Source organism: Phlebotomus papatasi, chromosome 1 (genome assembly GCF_024763615.1).
Source record: "Phlebotomus papatasi isolate M1 chromosome 1, Ppap_2.1, whole genome shotgun sequence".
NCBI classification, from domain to species: domain Eukaryota; kingdom Metazoa; phylum Arthropoda; class Insecta; order Diptera; family Psychodidae; genus Phlebotomus; species Phlebotomus papatasi.
In genome coordinates this window covers 15,114,609-15,134,337 of record NC_077222.1, presented here as the reverse complement: position 1 = coordinate 15,134,337, position 19,729 = coordinate 15,114,609, and the positions used below count along the sequence as shown (strand labels likewise).

At 33.5% G+C, this 19,729-nt stretch overlaps 1 protein-coding gene across 1 annotated transcript in view; it reads left to right on the top strand.

Moving 5' to 3' along the window:
- Positions 1-19,729, top strand: part of LOC129800088 (FERM domain-containing protein 8) — a 166,415-nt gene that overhangs the window by 113,288 nt on the left and 33,398 nt on the right. The window contains exon 3 of the mRNA XM_055844463.1: positions 12,939-13,105. Within this exon, the coding sequence (XP_055700438.1) occupies positions 12,939-13,105 (167 nt within the window). The remainder of the gene's footprint in view (positions 1-12,938; positions 13,106-19,729) is intronic.

Sequence of the window (19,729 nt, the reverse complement as noted above, 5' to 3'; positions counted from 1 at the left end):
TTACAAATTGGATTGGCGACGCCTGATTCTCGTCATCTTTTGGCTGATAGGCAAGTATAAGGGGCTCCACATGGATGTTGGCCAGAGTATCGTTCCATTTCGTTTTCATTAGGATAATATGGAAACGGGATTTTTACTGCGTGCTAGGGAGATGTTTGTATTACAAATTTCACTTATTTTCCTCTCCATTTCCTTGACCCTTTTTGCCAGATTTTTTTTGTGGCTTGGTGTTGAGTATTGATAGGATGGCTGGAAAAGCGAAAATTGAAGTATTCACTAGCACGAACTACTTCGTAATCCCAATAAGGGGTCATTTGGGAAATTCATGTGTTTTTCTGAGAAGCCAGGCATTAAACTGAGCTGCTTGACTTAAAAGTAATTGAAGGTTAAGAGTCCAAGGGCATAGGGTGAAAGAAACACCTATTTACACTTTAAGAAGTCGTGTCAGGACCTATTGACACCTTACTCTGTACCCTCTGTACCATTTGTAATACGAAATTTGAACATTTATCATTACCGAAAAACGTAGATTAACGGAAAAACGTTCTATTACTTTGACTTTATTAGATACATTAAATAAATTTCCAAATTTTGACAAAAGTGCCAATAAGTGTTCCCTGTCGAAAAGGTGTTCCTTTGACCCTACATAAATCTATTATCCAAATCAACATCCAACAATGATTGTTCTTTTGGTTTTGGTAGGGTAGGGCTCGAAGTGACAATTTACGAAAAACGATAATCCGATGAACATCGGGCTGGGAGAGTTCAGACCCAAATATACCTAGGCTAATCCTTAAAGGTATTTAGCTTTTACAATTCGGTAAAGGAAATTTATGCAAAGGACCTGTAACTGATGATCCTAAGTCCTAAGTAAATGACAGTTTGGAATAAATCTTCACTGCCAAATTTCACGGGCTAAATATTCATGAAGATCAGCCTGAGTCTATTTGGGCTCTTACAATGATTATATTGGGGTGGGAGAAATACATTAGACACAGTGTACCCAATGTTCCATATAGCCCTGTGAAGACACTTCTTTCCCCCTAAAAAAAAGACTAAGCCCTAGAAACCAGGCGTTTTCAACCAGTGAAGATACGTAAAGCGATCTTTAGGGACTAGAGATTTAGCCCACTACCCCAAGGGCTCGAAATCCTAAAAAAGTAACCAATTTTATTGGATTTTTAGAATCTTATAGCTAATTTTCCCTTAATAATCCAATCCTAAATTAATCTTTTTCCAAAAAATGTTGCCTGATGAGAACTTAGTTGTGTCACATGGGTACCGGTCAGAATTCCGAAAGCCAAAATCCCGAAAGCCAAAATCCCAAACGCCAAAATCCCGAACGCCAAAATCCCGAACGCCAAAATCCCGAATGGGCCAAAATCCCGAAAGCCAAAATCCCGAATTCTTAAAAGTGTCATAGCTACTACCACGATTGCACCCGCATTTGCTGGAGGCAAAGGGAAATTTTCTGTGTCTTGGGAAATTATTCTACACATTATTCTACCTGTAATTTCATCCCATTCAGGATTTTGAACATTCGGGATTTTGGCTTCCGGGATTTTGGCTTCCGGGATTTTGGCCCCCTTCGGTGTCACATAGCTAAGACCGAAGACTTCTTTAAGGCATTGAAAGCTGTGGGAAGGGAAAGTTTTTTTTTATTCTGCAGAACTATCCCCATTCGACGATCACTGAATTATCATTTTCGGTTTTGTGCTTCAGTTCTCATCTTACATTTTTATTGCTTGTTTTGAACGATTTACGAAAATATTTCGTGTTTTTATTTTATTTGTTTTAGCGCCTGTAATTTAGGCAGAATCTTTTCTGTAAATTTTTGGTATTCCATTGATTGTACCTTTTCAGTAATAACTTTACGAAGAGACAAGGTCACAATAAAGCGTAGCCAAACCTTTTTGATAATTGACTGGAAGTCTAATGTGCAAGTTCATATATACGTCGCTTTAGCGCTGAGTTTTCTATCATTTCGAATTTATGGTATTTCTGATACTTCAAATGCCAAAAACGTTAACAAAAGTGCGTAAGTGTTAGCTGCAGAAAGTTAATTTTTATGTAGTTTTATGGAATTTCGGGTTGACAGAACGTTTGATTTTCAATTTCATTAAAATTAACATTATTTTCATGAATTTATTCACTTTTGTACTGTTTACCGGTTTAGATTTTTCGAACTTACAACAGATTTTAAGTAAGATCTCTTTGATATACCTCCGTATTGGTACAGTATAAACAAATCTTTATGTGAGAGGGCTTTCACATCAGTAAGGTTATTGAAAGGATGTAAAGGATTGAAGGTCTTAATTTCCTGTCCGTTCTTTACAAAAGTTATAGGTTGTAAAACCTACTCCAGAGGCGTTGTGTTCTCAAATATGTATATAAGTCATGGAAAAATTTTAGTTTTTCTGTAACTTTAAATAAAGATATCTTGCGAAGTAAAACAAATTTTAAAATTCTCATCTCGGCATCTAATGTAGGGCAACTGTACCAAATTTCGGTCGGCTTGCAATTTCGGCCACATTTTTTGTTCCACAAATTTCGACAAGTTTTTAATTTTTGCAAGTTCTACAAGTGATTACAATGAAAAAGAAGCGAAAAATATTTGGAAGAATTACGGAAGGGCAAGGAACGACGCGAATTAAGGTGGCCGAAATATTACCCAAACCTATGTCTATTATCTATAAGGTTCCACGCAACACTCCTTAAAAAGAAGCAACAGAAAACTTAAATTTGTAATAAAAAATATTACATTGCAAACTTACGACTTTGGCGCTTACATGCAACTTTGTCGAAATTTGATACAATTACCCTGATAGCTACATTTCGTTTTTGTAAAACTTTTGTGTAACAATGTTTTCGATCTTGGTCTTTAAGTTTGTGTGGAAGATCTAGAAAAAAATACTTGAACTTTCCAACTGACCAATATTGTTTTATAGCGACACAACAGGACTGAAAGGAAGAAATGTGTACGAAAATAGTTACAGAGAAGAGAGACAAAATGTGATATGCAAATTAAGTTCATGTTGATTCAAGGCAATAACTTTTTCGTCCTCCAGGGCGAGGTTCTTATATTACTCTCAGGAGCTTTTTTTTCTATGTGAATATTTTTGTACTTCAGTATGAGAACATTGGATGCTAATATGTAGCGAATGAGTGGGTGGTCTCCTGGGAAAAAAAAAGAAGTAAAAGAAGGAATCCTTTTAAATAAGCACCTGCTGATGATGAAAGTCATTTACATGGTTATTTCTATTTTTAGGCAAAAGTTTCACGCAAAGTGATTTTGTGGTCGGAAGTTCAGGTACATTGTGTATATATTTTCGTATTTACTTTGTGTACATAATATTATGTTTGGAACTATATAGAAAAGAGCTTTTATGCCATCGGAGCACTTTTTCCACCCAGAAATGCTATCAGCTCGGTAGATGATGCGTGGTGTCGAAGGAAATAAACTGAAATTAGTAGTGAATTGAGTATCATAGAATGAGGAATATTTGGGAAAATTCTATATTCTATTGACCTGATGTGTAGTGTGGGAGGAATCTAAATTAAAAAAGAAAGGGAGAAAGAGATTCTTTTCCACATTATTGGCTCAATTTCTTACCCATTTTCTTGTGGTTTTCCCTTTTGTCTGGCTTTTCTCTCTCTCTCTCTGGGTTTCCCATTCTGTTGATTTGGGGTGAACCATATTCAAATATACAACCGAATCAACATTCCTAAAACGTCCTTTTAATGGTTATATTGTGCTTCAATGGCAAGATTACACGCTGAAGAATCATGGGCAAGAATAAATTTATATGTTGGGATGGGAAAAGAAAAAGCTGGGTGGCAGACTTTGGGATTTTTATTGTCGCGTAAGCTTTTTAGGCAATACATAAAAATTTTCTCAACTATCAACCAGAAAACTACCATTGGCATTTTAAGTGAGCAAATCATGATTTTTACCACATTCTATCCCTTCGTCCTCACTCTTCCTTTATATTTTTTTGCTCCATATTCAGCAATAAATATCAAATTGACACATAAATTATTTTACAAGGATTCCTAAATGTTTGAACACCCACCACTTCCTTTGTTGGAAGATAGATGAGCTTTTATCATGATAAAACTTTTCACCCTCCGTTCAGAAAAATTCTTGGAAATGTTGAATTTTTTGAAAGACTTTTTATGTACGTAACCATGAAAAACTTATAATGGAAATCATAGATTTTCTTTTTTTTTCTCTTACTTTCGGTTAATTTTGAGAATTTGAAAGTGATAGGTTATCAAATGTTTCATGAGCTTTTCCTAGAATGTGTCCACTTCATAATGGAATATGTTCTATAGTTCTGGTTTATCAAGTAAAATAATTTTCAAGATTCAGTATTTAATTAACTTTGGATAAAGTATTAGTCTTATTTCAATGGAATTCAAAAATTTCTAAGGGCAGAATCACATTGACAATAAAATGCTCGCCGTAGCTGTATTTCGTTAATTTACGCATTTTCATTGTAATTCTTACGTAAATTTTCCATTACCGTATTACCTCATCTCATACTCGGTGGCACTAGGTGAAAATAATACAAGAAAATTGAAGAAATAAAACGAAAATTCGATAAACGTTGAGTTAAAAAACTGCAAGAAAAAATAATCGTTCAGTTTTTTTGCTCTTTTGCCTTTGTTTTTTTTTCTAAAATTAATCCTAATATATTTAAAAATTAATAAAAATGTAGAGGTGAATTTGACTGTAATTTTGAACAATTTGCTTATAATTTCGGACACTTAGCTTCTAATGTTGCACAGCAAATCTGCCTCACGGACACTCAATGCGTCAAGTGGTAGAGCACTCACTCTATGATGCAAGTGTCCCGGGTTCGAATCCCCTTTAGGTCATCAGGAATTTTTCTGGAGTGGCACTTGATACCACGGGGCATGGGACTGACAACCACATGCCTGTATAAGAAAAAAATAATAATGGATGTCCCGAACTCCCCTTGTGGGAAGGCCTAGTTTCTCTATGAAACGTTGTGCCACCATTATTATTATTATTATTAGTTTATCGCATTTTCGTTTCATTTCTTCAATTTTCTTTTATTATTTTCACCTGTGCCACCGAGTATGAGATGAGGTAATACGGTAATCGAGAATTTGCGTATGAATTGCAATGAATATGCGTAAATTAATGAAATACGGTGAGTATTTTACTGTCAATGTGATTCTGCACTAAATTTAAAAAAAATTGATTAACTAACTATATTTTCGAAAAATAATAACAAATTGCAATTGATACTTATATTATTGATCGCAATACATTAATTATAAAGATATAATCGTGGTTTTCTTTTTTTCTTTGACCATCTAAAACAGTTGTAAAAAATCTCAAAATTCCAAAATAGACATGATTCCAAATTACCTATCTTACCCTATTCTCAAATTTTGTGTACTTTTATAAAAAAATATGTGACGAACCAATGATTTATTTATCAATCATATGAAAAGTTTTGTTTGGTAAATTTTTTGGAAAATCTTCAATTTTTACTAAATTATATTTAGTCATAATCAATATTTCTTTAGAAAAGCATTTTTAGTCAGTAAATTATTATAAGTTTGAATTGGTCAGTATATAAATCAAAATGGTCAGTAAGAAATTCAATTTCGGTATACGTTAAATGCAATACATTTGGGGCAGTAAAATATCAAAATTATTCATAAATGTTGTACATTTCTAATTCCTCAAACTTCTTGCATTAACCAAATGTAATTTGATATAATGTTTATAATAAGACGAAGAAGAATGTAAAAGAATGGGATAGACTGGATAGACGTTTGCAAGACTTACGAGGAATAAAGTAATGTGAGTTTTAAACTTATGAAATTTCCGTAGCCTGAAAGGTGTGCCGACCAATAACTTTTAATTTCCTCTTTGCCAAATAATTCACTATTTACCTATTTTAATTTAAACTCACTCTTTTTTCACTAAAACATTCTCCAATCTACTGCAGTTTTATATTTCAAAACCGAAAACATTTTATTTAGTTAGCCACATCGCAAAACATCCTTTCAAATTTTATTTTATAAAGTGACACTTTGAGAATTCAATTTACTTTATTTTTTTACCTATTTAATATTTTATGTCCAAATATAGTATATAGCATACATTAAGCTGTATACAATACATGTATAATAAGCACTTTTATAAATTTCCAATAAAATATATAATTCAAATGGTAGTTTTATAGTGACGCTATCAAATACAATTTAAGAGGAGCAAAAACAAACTTATTAAGAATTTATAATAAATTCACCGAAACTTCTGATATTGTTACTATTTATCAGAGAAATATAGTGACTGATCCAGGGGTCTCTCGATATTTCATTTTTCTATACGTTTTTGCATAGGGGTACTGAAGACTATTGGCAAGTTTTTTTTTCCTAAGTAGAATTCATTTATCAGTCTGATATACTTCGATATTTCGAATTAAAAGCTATCTGCAAAATATCTGCAAGATTTTTACAAGGAAAAATGAAAAATAGCTTCACTTTTCATTAGGCTTGATGGGCCCCTGGACTGATCAATATAACTATCTACTTATTATAAATTATGTGAAATGGTATATTTGACTCTTCAACGTATTTTATTTCCACCGTGCTTCTTGTTTAATTGAATAATTTTTCTACAAATACTTTTCTAATAAAGGTTAAGAAAAACCATCATATAAAAAATATTAATGAAAATATTCATCAAAATCAAAATTAATTGTTTGTGTCAGATAAACTTAAATTTAGACATTTTACTTTCAGATGCTTGATGATTTACTGGAATTTCACTTTCAGATAATTTTCCATGGAGTTATTTTTCGGCAAAATACCGATGTTTTCATTTTATTAGGGATCCGTTTACCTTACTTAGTATATAACATATCTCTAAATACTTATGCCAGACCGGATCGGCAAAGACCGGATGGTCCCATTAAGGATTTAATGGGAGGGGGGCGTCAATTGAGGCCTAAAACTTATCTGTTTTTCGTGATTTTTCTTGAAGGAGTAGGAAACGACCAAGCTTCTTGAAATATTTGGTATATGTTTATACATATTTAAAATACTTTCTTAAACAATTTTTTCGAGAAAAAAATATTAAATAATGGCGGATTTATGAGTAGTCCAATGCAATAGAGAGCCTTGTGGCAATGCAACCTGATTTGCGGGAAACCTGCTGTACGCAATTCTTGTCTAAGAAAAAAACTTTAAAAAAAGTCCACCAATGTATTTCATAGTTAAATAGGAACTTTGTTTTCAAGGTTGGAAAATATTCTTACATTTTAGCGTTTCAATATTTTGCAAGGAAACCTTAAATGACAAGAAATAGCTTTCTTGGAAGTATTTTCTTCAGTTTTTAAAAATAATTGTCAGGAAAATGTACTAGGGAAGAGCTCATAATTTTGGACAGTTTTTGAATTTGGACACTTTGAGGGTAAAATCGGTCAATAAAAATAAATTGATTAAAATTATGGATTTTATTCCAATATTTGATGAATAATGTGTTCTATCTAAATATTTGTTCTTTTTGGAAGATTTTAGTACTAAAATACGTTAAATTTTGAATAGCTGTCCAAATTTACAACCATGGTGTCCAAAAATAAAGTCAAATGCATCTCCACATATCAATTTATTTTTAACACGTATTAAGACCTATTTTAGTGGAAACAAAGACGATAAACAACTTGTCAAGTTTCTAAACAATCCTTCTGAAAAGAGAGTAACAAAAAAATTAATTAGTATTGAAAATATCGAACTTGAAACTTAGAACATTGATGCTTATAAGCACCTTGTCCAAAATTATGAGCCCTTACCTTATAAGTTCTCACTATTTTTTTATCACACTTTTATGATCAAAGCTTTCACTTCTTGTTTCATTCTATTTTAAACTGATGTATTTTACATAAAGAAAACTGCGGAGAAGTAAGGGAAGAGCACCAGCGATCGGCAGTGTTCCTAGGATCGTCAGGTTATTAACAGATTGTCGCACCAATTCAAATTAATTTTTAAAAAATTTATTAGCTACTTTTTACAATTTAACTCTCACAATAATGCAGGGCATTATTTCAGATTTAATTTTTAAAACCAATTTTCCGTGAGACACTTGGATTAAATTTGTGACGATCCGAGGTACAGAGTACTTAATTGCAATTACAACTATTTTTTATTCATTTGTTCTAAAATTTTATAATTCATATGCACAGATATAGTTGAATGGATCACTAATGTATCGATTAGCACACACAAAAATACCAAAAAGTATTTTGAAGCTTATATTTTCAACTAAATAACGAGCATGTCTCTTAACATTCCGATCCGTGGTACTCTTCCCTTATTAAAAAAAATCGGGATTATGTTTTTTTTTCAAAAATCTCAAACTTTTAGAATTCCTTGTTCACCAGACGTTTTAAGTGATTTTGAATGTTCAATGCTCGAGTCATTATTTTTTTTTATGAATTTCCTCTCAATATTTTGGAATTTCTTTGTCCAAGCATTGCTAGCCACCCACTCTCAGTAGGAATTTTACAAAGCACAATCACTGTGAATGTGAATTCTTCTTGACTACCGAAAAGAAATGAATGAGAGAAGGAGTAAAAGCTTTTTTAGATTTCAAAATTTTCCATCCCACCCTCTCGAGAATTGTTTCGCAAGCAATGAAATGCACAACTCAATATGCCAAACTGAATTATGAATATTTCATGGTACTTTGGGTAAAAAGCGAGGGAAGCGCAGAAAATACGGAATGGAAATTACTTTAGCGATATTTTGAGTTAAAGACAATTTTCTTTAACCAATTCATACCCACTTTATACCATTAATTTGATTGCTTGGCTCAGAAGACGATAGAAGAAATTGTTTTCCTCAAATCTGTCACAGAGATCTTCCAACAATTTTACCATCTTATCCCTGGCTATAATTTCACTTTTCCTCTGCTTTTGCAATACAATATGATACTTACGACCAAGTTGAACCAATAAGCAATATTTTCCTTTTTGGACTATCGGTGTGTTTTGGAATAAAACGTTAGTCAGAATATCCTTGAAGAAATTCAAAGCAAAATGATGGCATTTGAAAAGTTTTATCTCTTTCTTTTGCATTACATAACCAACGATTTAGGAATGATTTAGAAGTTATATATTGAAAGTCCTTTAACGTGTTAAAAGCGATCAAAATATTTTTGTGACTTTATGAAAGTTTAGGAAGGGGTTTACTTTGAAGGGTAGCGCACAATGTACATATTTTACTTATGTTTTCTATGAAATTCTGCAAAAGTTAAATTTGTTTTCACCTCTTCAACTTTGCCATCGATATATGACAAAATATAATAAAGTTAGGCAGGAGGTTTAACGAAAAGTTTTCTGAGTATTGCTATTGATTTTGACACATTTACCCAAGCCATTTACCCGGAAAATGTTTAATATAAATTGTAAACTGAAATGAAATTAAAATGGAGTGAGGATGTACAAACAGGATCAATTTTACATTTGTCCCGGCGATAACTTTTCGATGTATAATTGATATTGTTCAGTGCGGTAATTAAAAATTATTTTACAGCACTAATTAAAAATCTGACATTGATTGATTGACAGTTTATTGAAAAAATAGTGTTTTTTTTCATCTTTGCTTTAATGGTTCTTTGAACTTTATTTTGCAAAGTGTTACGTTCTATTTTTAAATAAAATACTCGACCTCTGGAATTGGATTTTATTTCTAAAATAGACTATATCCTTTGACAAACTGATTGATAATTCAAACAAACAAATTTAAACCGATTGATAATTCACTTATCTGGGGAATTTTATGGCTATCGATCGCACCATTATTGTGTGACAACATAATAAATGAAATGTCAGTACTTTACCAATGTAAAAGAAATCCACGTGAATTGATTATTCCGAGGAGAGCCACAAAAATTGCAAATTCCCCACAATAATCAATGTCCAGGGAAATAAAGTGGGTCACGTTCAGGAAAAAAATTTCAATTACGATATTTTCCAAAATGGTGCAAATTCAAACATTGAACTCCAAATCAATTTTGCTTTGCCAGTGATTGTGGAAAATGGTCTCAAATTCAGAGAGGAATCCATATAAACGGAAAGCCAAAGTCACTGAAAATGAATGCCAATTGCAGATAGAATTTCAAGAGATTGCCAAAGATGAGTAAATTTCACATAGAAGGAAATAAATTCGTATTTATAGGATCTTATTCGTTGGTACGTGGATGTACACATGGAAACTTTCAAGATTTATGAGACAATTTCGATCTGCAAATTGGCCGCTCACATCCTGCTGTGACTCTGTTCCTTACTGTTTCCTTAAAAAAGGATATATGACTTGAATGTTGGCTGTATAAGTTTACGAGTTAAATTTCACAGATTTTGGTGATATATTGTAGTGATAGTGGTTTCGAATGACAATTTGCAGTACATCGTTTTCATGCAATTTTATTGTTTCAACTCGAAGATAGAGTACAATTAATAAATAATTTTGAACGTATCATAAATCTGAAGGTAAAATCGTAAGAAGTATTGATTTCCAGTCCTGTTAGATAAGGGGGATAAAGGACTCTCCGGTGATGGCCAGTGGATTTGAAGTCACCAATAAACAAAAAAAAAAACACTTCTTCAATCTTGCCCAGAGTTTTCGGTCTTGGATATGGATCTTCTTCAGTGGTCGATTAAAGTATGTTTTATGTATTTTATGAGGATCGTTATTTCATGTGGGATTGGGCAATATCATCACTTTCAAGTAATCAATTGGGAAGGTTTTTCTTTAGGAAATTGTTTTCACTGATTTTCAAATTTTCCTTAGATTTTTTTCTTGAGGTACGGGTGTAGATGGTATTGAATGATTGCATAAGTTCGTGGGACTTTTTCACGCATGGCGTTAAGGGGTATGCCGTAGCTTACCAACACCATTCATGTTTACTTTTTTGGTTGTACTGGAAAGATTATAGTGTCTTACATCCCTCTAATGCCAAGTATCCTTGAAATAAGTCGATATGTCTTTTGGAGGACGTTTTCAAAATGTGGACCAATAAGTTACATTTGCAGCATTTAATGTTAGGCAAATTTTGGAAATATTTAAAAGTTATAAATTTCCACGGAAAAGCATTTCGAGCGCTTATATATAAATCCAATTCTTTCTCATAGAATGATTAAAAGGTGTCTTCGAAAATTTCTAAATAAGGACTTATCCTTTAAAACATCAATTCCATTTAAAACGCCCTCTAACATTAATGAAAAAATTCCGAGTATCCGCGGATGAAAATTTGTGAATAACAATTAAACAGATTGTTTAGATGTTGGTCAATAATAATTCGATCGTATTTCGCTATTTAGAAAAGCTTTGATACGTTTAAAAGTTCAATAGATGAGTATCACAATTCTTGATAGAAAGGAATAAGGGGAACCGTATGATTGTAGGGAATGTAGCCATTTCTCTCCTGATATGTTGCGATGAAGAAACTTTTCTGGAACGATTGGTGATAGGTGATGAGAATTGGATCTAATACAACAACATACAGTAGAAGAGGTCCACGGAAAAACAGCTAAGCTTGCTGTAAAATCGGATTTGTAATTATTTAAAGTGTTGCTGTAAATTATGGGAAAATAATCACTTTGAGCTACTGCAACGCGATGAGACAATCATAAGACATAAGCACTGTGACTATTTCATTAGATTTACTGCGCCCATTTAATCTATTCCGATTTCGGCCAAAAGAAATTGCATGATTTTATAAAATGACAACACTAAATCATGCATCGAATAGCATACGCCTTCAAAATTACAGGAGTTATAGTAGAAAATTCCCAGGAACCAAGAATATTCTTCAGATATTGATCCTTCAGATTATCATTTGTTTCAATCTCTACAGAATACTTTGATGCCGAAAAATATGGACTCCTTGAAAGATGTCTAAACTTTGCGAACTTTATTCAAGAAAAAACAGGTTCTTTCTTAAAAAAATGGGATTGATAAGGTTATATATCTTTTGAGGACAAGTTTTAAGATCAATGGAAACTATATCCTTGATTATTCAAATTTTCTAAAAAGAAAGTATCAGTTGAAATTTATCTTAGACAGTCCTATGAACTTATGCAATCATCCAATATACGTGGTTTAGCGGTTTTTGTTAACTGAAAAAGGTCCATATCCAGGACCGAAAACTTTTGTGAGGGGACTTCAAATCCAATGACCATCATTGGAAAATCCCATATCAATACTTATCACGCCAGTCCTACATCCGATTTCCAGTTCTTTTGATCCCCTATAAAAAACCTAGTTCCAGCCAAAATTCCGTAAGCCAAAATCCCGAAAAGTTAAAATCTGGAAGAGAGACAAAATCCCGAATGGGTCGAAATCCTGAAAGCCAAAATCTCGAATGGTTCTAGATTCCTAAAAGCCAAAATCTTTAAAAATCAAAATCCCGAAAGTTGAAATTCCGAACCTCAAAATATCGGAAAAAAACCTAAATCCTGAATGATCAAATTCCTGAAAATGTCAAAATTGTACGGAGGTTATTCTAAGGAAAAATTTTCCAAAACACTGAAAATTTCCCTTTGCCCGGAACAAGCGGGACTGCTATCATGGGAGTAGTTAGTACCTTCAATAAAAATTTAATATTTTGTCTCTTTCAGGATTTTGGCGTTCGGAATTTTTTGTTCATAAGTTTGGTTCGGAATGACTTGAGAAGTAAAAATCTCGCTCTCTTATGCAAGTGTTCTGGGTTCCAACCACCTTATGTTTACTATAAATTTTCTGGATTAATGAAAGCTTTACAATTGTGCATTTATTCCACTGATTGTATCACAGTGCAGTGTTGTAACTTAATTAAAAAACAGTTACAAAAAAACAAGTATTTTTAAAAATTGGTTTTATTAAATCAATTTCTTTTTTTTAATTTTTTTCAGGGCCAAGTACAAGTACAAATTATCAGTCTCAAGCCGCCAATAATAGTTCAGAAATGCAACAATCAGCATGTTTAGCGAATAACTATGGAAGTGCAGGCACAACATCTATGAATTATGCATCAACAGGTGTTTCGTCATCAGCATCAATTCCGAGACCTCTGCAGCATGTAAGTTAAAATCCTATGATGTTGGGGGTATGGGGACTACCTTGCATTTTGGAGACGATGTGGTGAGAGAAACACCAACAAAACTTTGTGTAATCTTAATTGCAGTTAGTTGGTAGCCAAATATTATTGCGAATTCCTCTTGAGAAGTTTCCACACATTTTAGCCCAAATATCAACTAAATTGTCTACAGCGGTAACTTATTGCATCGTAGAGGGTGAAAGACAAAGTGCTGGGAAGTGAAGTCAAATTTCTAAATACATTTCAAAACCTCATAAATAGACTTTGTGCGATTCAAGTAGAGGAATTTTAGAGATGGCATTGGGACAACTGCATGCACCAAATGTAATCTAACAAGCATATTCAGCTCTTGAAAAGCAAATTTTAATTAATACAACAATATCCTAAAGTCCTTTGACTAACAAAACTATTCTAAAATGGATGCCTAATTCGGACTGATTAGGACTGAATCCTTAGATAATGCTGGTTGACATATTTTAATTGTTTTATACCACAGGAAACTTTAAATTAAATGCTAAGTCCCTAATTATACAAAGCAAAACCAGATTGACTATAATATTTTAGTTCAAAACCACGTTGGTACGTAAAACATCTAGAAACGCTTTGTTAAAATTTATATTTGGTTGAAATAGGACTTTTGTGACCGAATGTAATTCTATTTACGCCTCTGGTAGACTGTTTTGAACTCAGGAAAACTTTTTGAAACCAAAATTATATTCCTTTGTTCTTCAAACGAACGTGCCTATCCTACTTTTTCGCATGCAAATCTAAATTGAATTTGCCTTGATACGCAGAAGAAAAAGAAGAAGAAGAGTTCGAAAGAGTGAGATAAATGAATTAAGTTTGAGAAAGAAAAAGACGGACATTTCGATTTCGTTGCCTTTTCTTGATTTCAAAGGTATAGGGTGTAACGAACACCTATTAGCACCTTAAGAATTTGAATCATGAGCGCCATAACCTATTGGCACCCTATTTTACACTTAGGAATAATACAACTAATTGTAGAATAAAAATTAATTATCGGTCATGAAACAGATCATTACTGGTTTACAACCGATTAGAACCCATTCAGACTTGTCAGATTTTCCCTAATTGGCGAAAAATTAAATATATAAAGTAAGTGAGCCAAATTCCAGCCAACTTGCAATTCCGGCCACCTTTTTTATTCCTCGAATTTTCATGAAGTTTTAGTTTTTATATACTCTAGAGATTATACAATGCAAAAGAAAAACAGAAAATGTAATTACGACAAACGAGATGACGTGAAACAGACATTGGAAGAGATCCCGAAGGGCAAGGAACTATGAGAATAAAGGTGGCCGAAATAGGCCACCAATGTTCTGTCTACATTTTTATTCATTTTAAAATGTATTAAGAATGATTTTAGAGAAAATAAAGACGATAAATTGTCAACAAGTTTCCAAGCAATACTCCTTAAGAAAAATGAATAAAAAAATCAATGTGTATTAAAAAATTATTACATTTCAAGTTTGATACTTTTGCGCTTGCATGCAACTATGCCGAAATTTGGCACACTTACCTTGTTGCTTAATTGGAATTTTTACAAACGAAAATGTTAATTTATTAATGCTTCGTTATGAAAATGGCTTCATTATTTTTTTTTTTTAATTTCCAATGGAATAGCACCACAAATCATTAATAAATTATATGCACAGCACCATAAAATTCTCAAAGAGAAACTTTTTGAACCTCTCAATTTTATTGAGAATGCGTTATGTTGAGAATGTAGGCTATTGGAATCTAAGAGATGTGTGTGGGAGATATAAATTTCACGTTTAAATTAATTCATTATTTTATTTCTTGTGCAATTAAAAGAGGATCTATCTCTATATTCAGACACTTGAGAATTTATTCAAGATATTTTGCTGTAGTGTTTTAATGACTTCTTAAAGAGAATTCACTATTTTGATGAGATTTATTTGCTATGACATAGGGAAAGATTGGCCAGTTCTAGACATTTTTGGAAATAAAAATTTTGGGATGATACATTAATATCTGGGAAATTTGCTTTATATTTTTAAATAGTCAGTGAGATTATCTGGACGTAACAGTACTGGATAATTTTCGGCCAGTAAACTGAGTATAGGAGACAGTACAATACGGTATTAACCTTTGGCTCCTTGAAAGGAAAAAGGAGCCAAAGGTCAATACCGTGTTTTACTGTCCCTTGGACGTAATAGGTTCTAATAACAACGTAGTTTCCAAGCATTTTGTAAATGAGTCTTGCAAAAACTGCAGCTGCCTGAAATTGCCCACCCTTCACTAATGCGAATTCCATTAAAAGTTTGTCTTTCACGTTTAAAGGATCAAATGTCGCAATGGGAAGTTTCCGCAAGCAGAAATTACTGTGGACTTTCTTTATAGTAGGGATTTCTTATAGAGACTTCTATTAAAATCCTATGGTGGACTTACAAAAGAATCAATTTCATATAATTGCACAAATTCAAGTTGTTGGATGTAAATTCTTGACACTCACTTGATGGAATTTGAATAGGGTGAAAGGAATGTCTATTGACACTTTAAGAACTCGTGTTAGCACCTATTGACACCCTACTCTGTACCATTTGGGATACGAAATTTGAATATATCTGTTTAAAGTAAAAGGTATATTACAGAAAAACCGTTATAATACTTATATTTTACTAGATACATTAATTAATTTTCAATTTTTTGACAAAAGTGTCAATAGGGGTTCCCTGTCGAACAGACGTTCCTCCGACCCTACATTTTTCATTTCCAATCGTTTATCAAGGTCGCAAACACGCCTGTTGCTGCTGTACCACTTCGGAAAGATATCCGGTGTTAATTCCAAGTCGTTTCGGAGTAATATTTTGAATTTGTTACAGCCATTTTGTCCTAGATCTGCCTAGAAATTGAAGCTGCTTCGCACTGGTATGCATAGCTTCAGTAGGAAATCTTTCTTAACTAAATCCTGGCTGTTGTAAACTTACTGTTCAAATCCGTTCCTGGACCATTCCTAAGCCGCTGCGGTGTCATTGCCTTCTAGATCTTCGTCATTATGGTTTTAAATTGGACATAGTTGAGGAGCCGGGAAAGTCAGTCCGGCCTAGAACCTCAGAGAAAAAGGACGTGTGGACTTAGGTCTTTCGAGGGAATCTAGCTGGGTACTAGAAGGTGCGACGGTTAGTTGCCTTAATGGCCTCTACATACTAAAAAAATTATGTGCATATTAAGGCAAATTTCCTACGTTTTTGTAGGAAAAACTGGTCAATCTTTTCAATCTAAAAATCCGCCTAGTAGTCTACACTCTGAATAATGACCATACCATGGAAGTTGTGAGCTCTTAACAAAGAAGAGTTCTTGAAGAAGCAGCTCTTCGATTCTTACGTTGTCATGAATGGTTAGGTGTCTCACTTGTTCTCGGCGATTAATTGCCTTAACCACCCGGAGTTACCTCGTCTCGGAAGCTTATATGTACTTGCGATCGCGATCCTCCTGCTTCGGTCATTACCCAAATTTCATGGCCATAGATAAGAATAGTGAATAGAAATAAACAGGGTTTTGAACACCGACAATATAGCCGATCGACCAAGCTCGACCTTCCTCAGCACGCTTCTACCAAGCTCCCTCATTACTGCAGAAGCCCGACTGATCCGCTACGGGACTTTTGTGTCCATCCTAACATCACTCGTGAATAACACCCTGAGATACTTGAACTTTTTCAGCTTTCCCAATGGGTATTCACTGTGGATTTCAACCCAAGACACCTGTGTCATACGGCGAGTACTCTATATTTTGCCATATTGAGTGCTATTATCGCTCTTATCACAAAATGGTTTTTATGTTATGAATAAGAATAAACGAGGTCAAGTTATAATTTGTCTAAAAGTAAGTCTAACGGTCAAGTTCTAAAACTAATTAAGGGAATAGCACCAGCGATCGGCAGTGTTCTTCGGATCGTCAGTTTATTACCATATTATTGCATAAAGTCAAATGAATTTTTAAAAAATATTACCTACTTTTTGCCATTTAACTCTCACAAGAATGCAATACATTTACTTAGATTTTAATTATAAAACCTATTTTCCATGAGGCACCTGATTAAATTCGTGACGATCCGAGGAACAGAGTATATATCACTGAGAGAAATCCTAAAAAGTTAAAATAACATTCCGGAAATGTTTATTTTACTCTGTAGTATTGATCCGAGATTGGTGTAAATATTATGCTTTTTATGTGTATTATGGGTTAAAGTAACACTTTTTCATGTTAATTTTACCCTTAAAAAGGTGTAAAATTAACATTAAAAAATTTTGAAATATTTTTACATCTAAAAAGTGTTAAATTTATTAGGAAAAAAGTTAATCGCACCCCTGTTTTTCTCAGTGTAGTTGCAATTATATCTAATTTTTATTAATTTATTATGTAAAAATTTAAAACCCAGATGCAAAGATACAGTTAAATGGATCACTAATATTTCGATTATCCTTCACAAAAATTCCAAATTGCATTTTGAAGCTTATATTTTCAACTAAGTATCGAGCATGTCTTTTAATATTCCGATCCGGGTTGCTCTTCCCATACGTATTTGCTATTTGGGAGCTTTTCATTTACTTGGGTTGCAGGTTTAAGACACCCAGGTTAGCAGCCTACGCCTGTCGATCTTTCGCTACTTCAGAAAGACATTCGGAATCGATCCCAGGATGTTTCAAGGCAAGATCCTAAATTTGTTTCAGTAATTCTGTCCTTGGGTCTGCCCCGAGGTCGTTTCCTTTTTACAATGTGCAGTTGTCATCGTGGTAGGTTTTCAGAATATGATATTACCCTTTTCACCCATTTTCACTCTTCATAATTTCCCCCCTCCTTCCCCGGGGATCACTTTTTTCAACATATCTCCACATTTCAGGCGATTTCTGAGAAATAATGTCACGCTGTTTATCCGTTTGTTTGTCTGTCTGTCTGTCCTTTCGGCTGTCGCCAGCTCTAGATCCCCAATGGTTAGAGATATAGGCTTAGGATCTTCGGGAGACCCCCCCCCCATAACTCAAGGATCTTTAATATGCCTCTCATTTTCTCCCAACCCTCCTATGCCCCTCCAAAACCATGTTTTCTCAGAATTGCTCGAAAACGCGTCGTGTGATATTTTTCATTCGGGTTTTCAAGTTCAAAGGTTAAAAAAGCTTTAGAGAACGCATTTCTCAACTAAATGGTATCAAGTTTGACCTCATTGGCAAGGCCTTGGGATTTCTGACAAGACTAAATTGGTTCAAATCGGTTTAAAACCAGTAATAAACCGGTTCATAGCCGGTAATTAATTTTTATCAGAAAATCGATAGTACTAGTGCCAAGCTATCTTAGGCGAGTTTTTGAGTGATTTATAAATCCGTTCAAATCGGTTGCAAATCGGTAGGGTGGAATCACCAGTTCTCGCCAGTGCCCCACTTCTCGCCACTTAAATTGAAATCGCTATTTTTCGCAATTTATGAAATAAATGAGTCGCAATTTTTTTGTATTGTTTCTGCTTCTACGCATAGAATCGAAAAATAATAATTATTCGTTTTGGATTCACGATTTTGATCACTTTTTAGAGCAATATTTTAAGCAAGTGCATCGAATCCAACATCTCTTACCAAATGTACTAAGTGTCGTCAAATTTTCATCAGGCCAAAAATACCTATTTGGGTAAATAATTTGTCTATTGAATATTTAATTGCACTTGTTGAATACATAAAATTTGTATTTAGTCAATTAATATTTCATTTTATATCATTTTTGTATAAAAATGAGGCATGGCGAGAAGTGGTAATATTCTGGAATTGATTTTATCACCTGTCGCCATATCTTTTCAATAGGCGACGCTAACTTCACTTCGTACATTCTCAGTTGTCAAATCTGCATTGTTTACTTTCTGCAAAAGCCTCATAATTTGATTTCTCAAATAAAAGTGAAGAAAAATCATTTAAAGAGAGTAATAATAAAGTGATCACAAGGAAAGAGAAATGGTGAATGTATTCTTTTCATAGCATTGCCTAAAATAACCGAGTGTGGTTCTTTTCAAGTGGGTGGCGAGAAGTGGTTACAAATTTTACAAAACTGGCGAAAAGTGGTAAAAAGTGGCGACGAAATGGTTATTTTTGCATTATTAATAAAAATCAGTTTTTTAAGTAGTCCAACGTTATGTTCTAGGATTATTGTTTTCACGTATCTAGAGCCAATACATCTAAGTAACTTTGTGTCAAATTTGACTTATCTTGTAACAAGGATTCAAAAGTTATGATTAAATGAATTTAATTTTTTCCTAAACATGGCGATAGCCGGTTATTCCACCCTAAACGGTAAATGATGCGAAAATACTTTTTTAGGTATAGTTTTTATGTTACAAGTTCTAGCATTCCGAAAAACTGGAACGCTTTTCCACATCTTTGCAAGTAAAATACTGTGAAATAGGGTACAAGCCTGAGGTCACAGGCCCTCTTATCCAGGAGACACGGGTTCTGTGCTAGTCTGCGGTTTAGTATCCACTAAGGACTGCTCATGGACACAAAGATATCGATACATGCCTGTATCTATTTCAAAACAAACTATAACCGACTCTAGGACCAATTACATTCTTTTCTTCAGCCG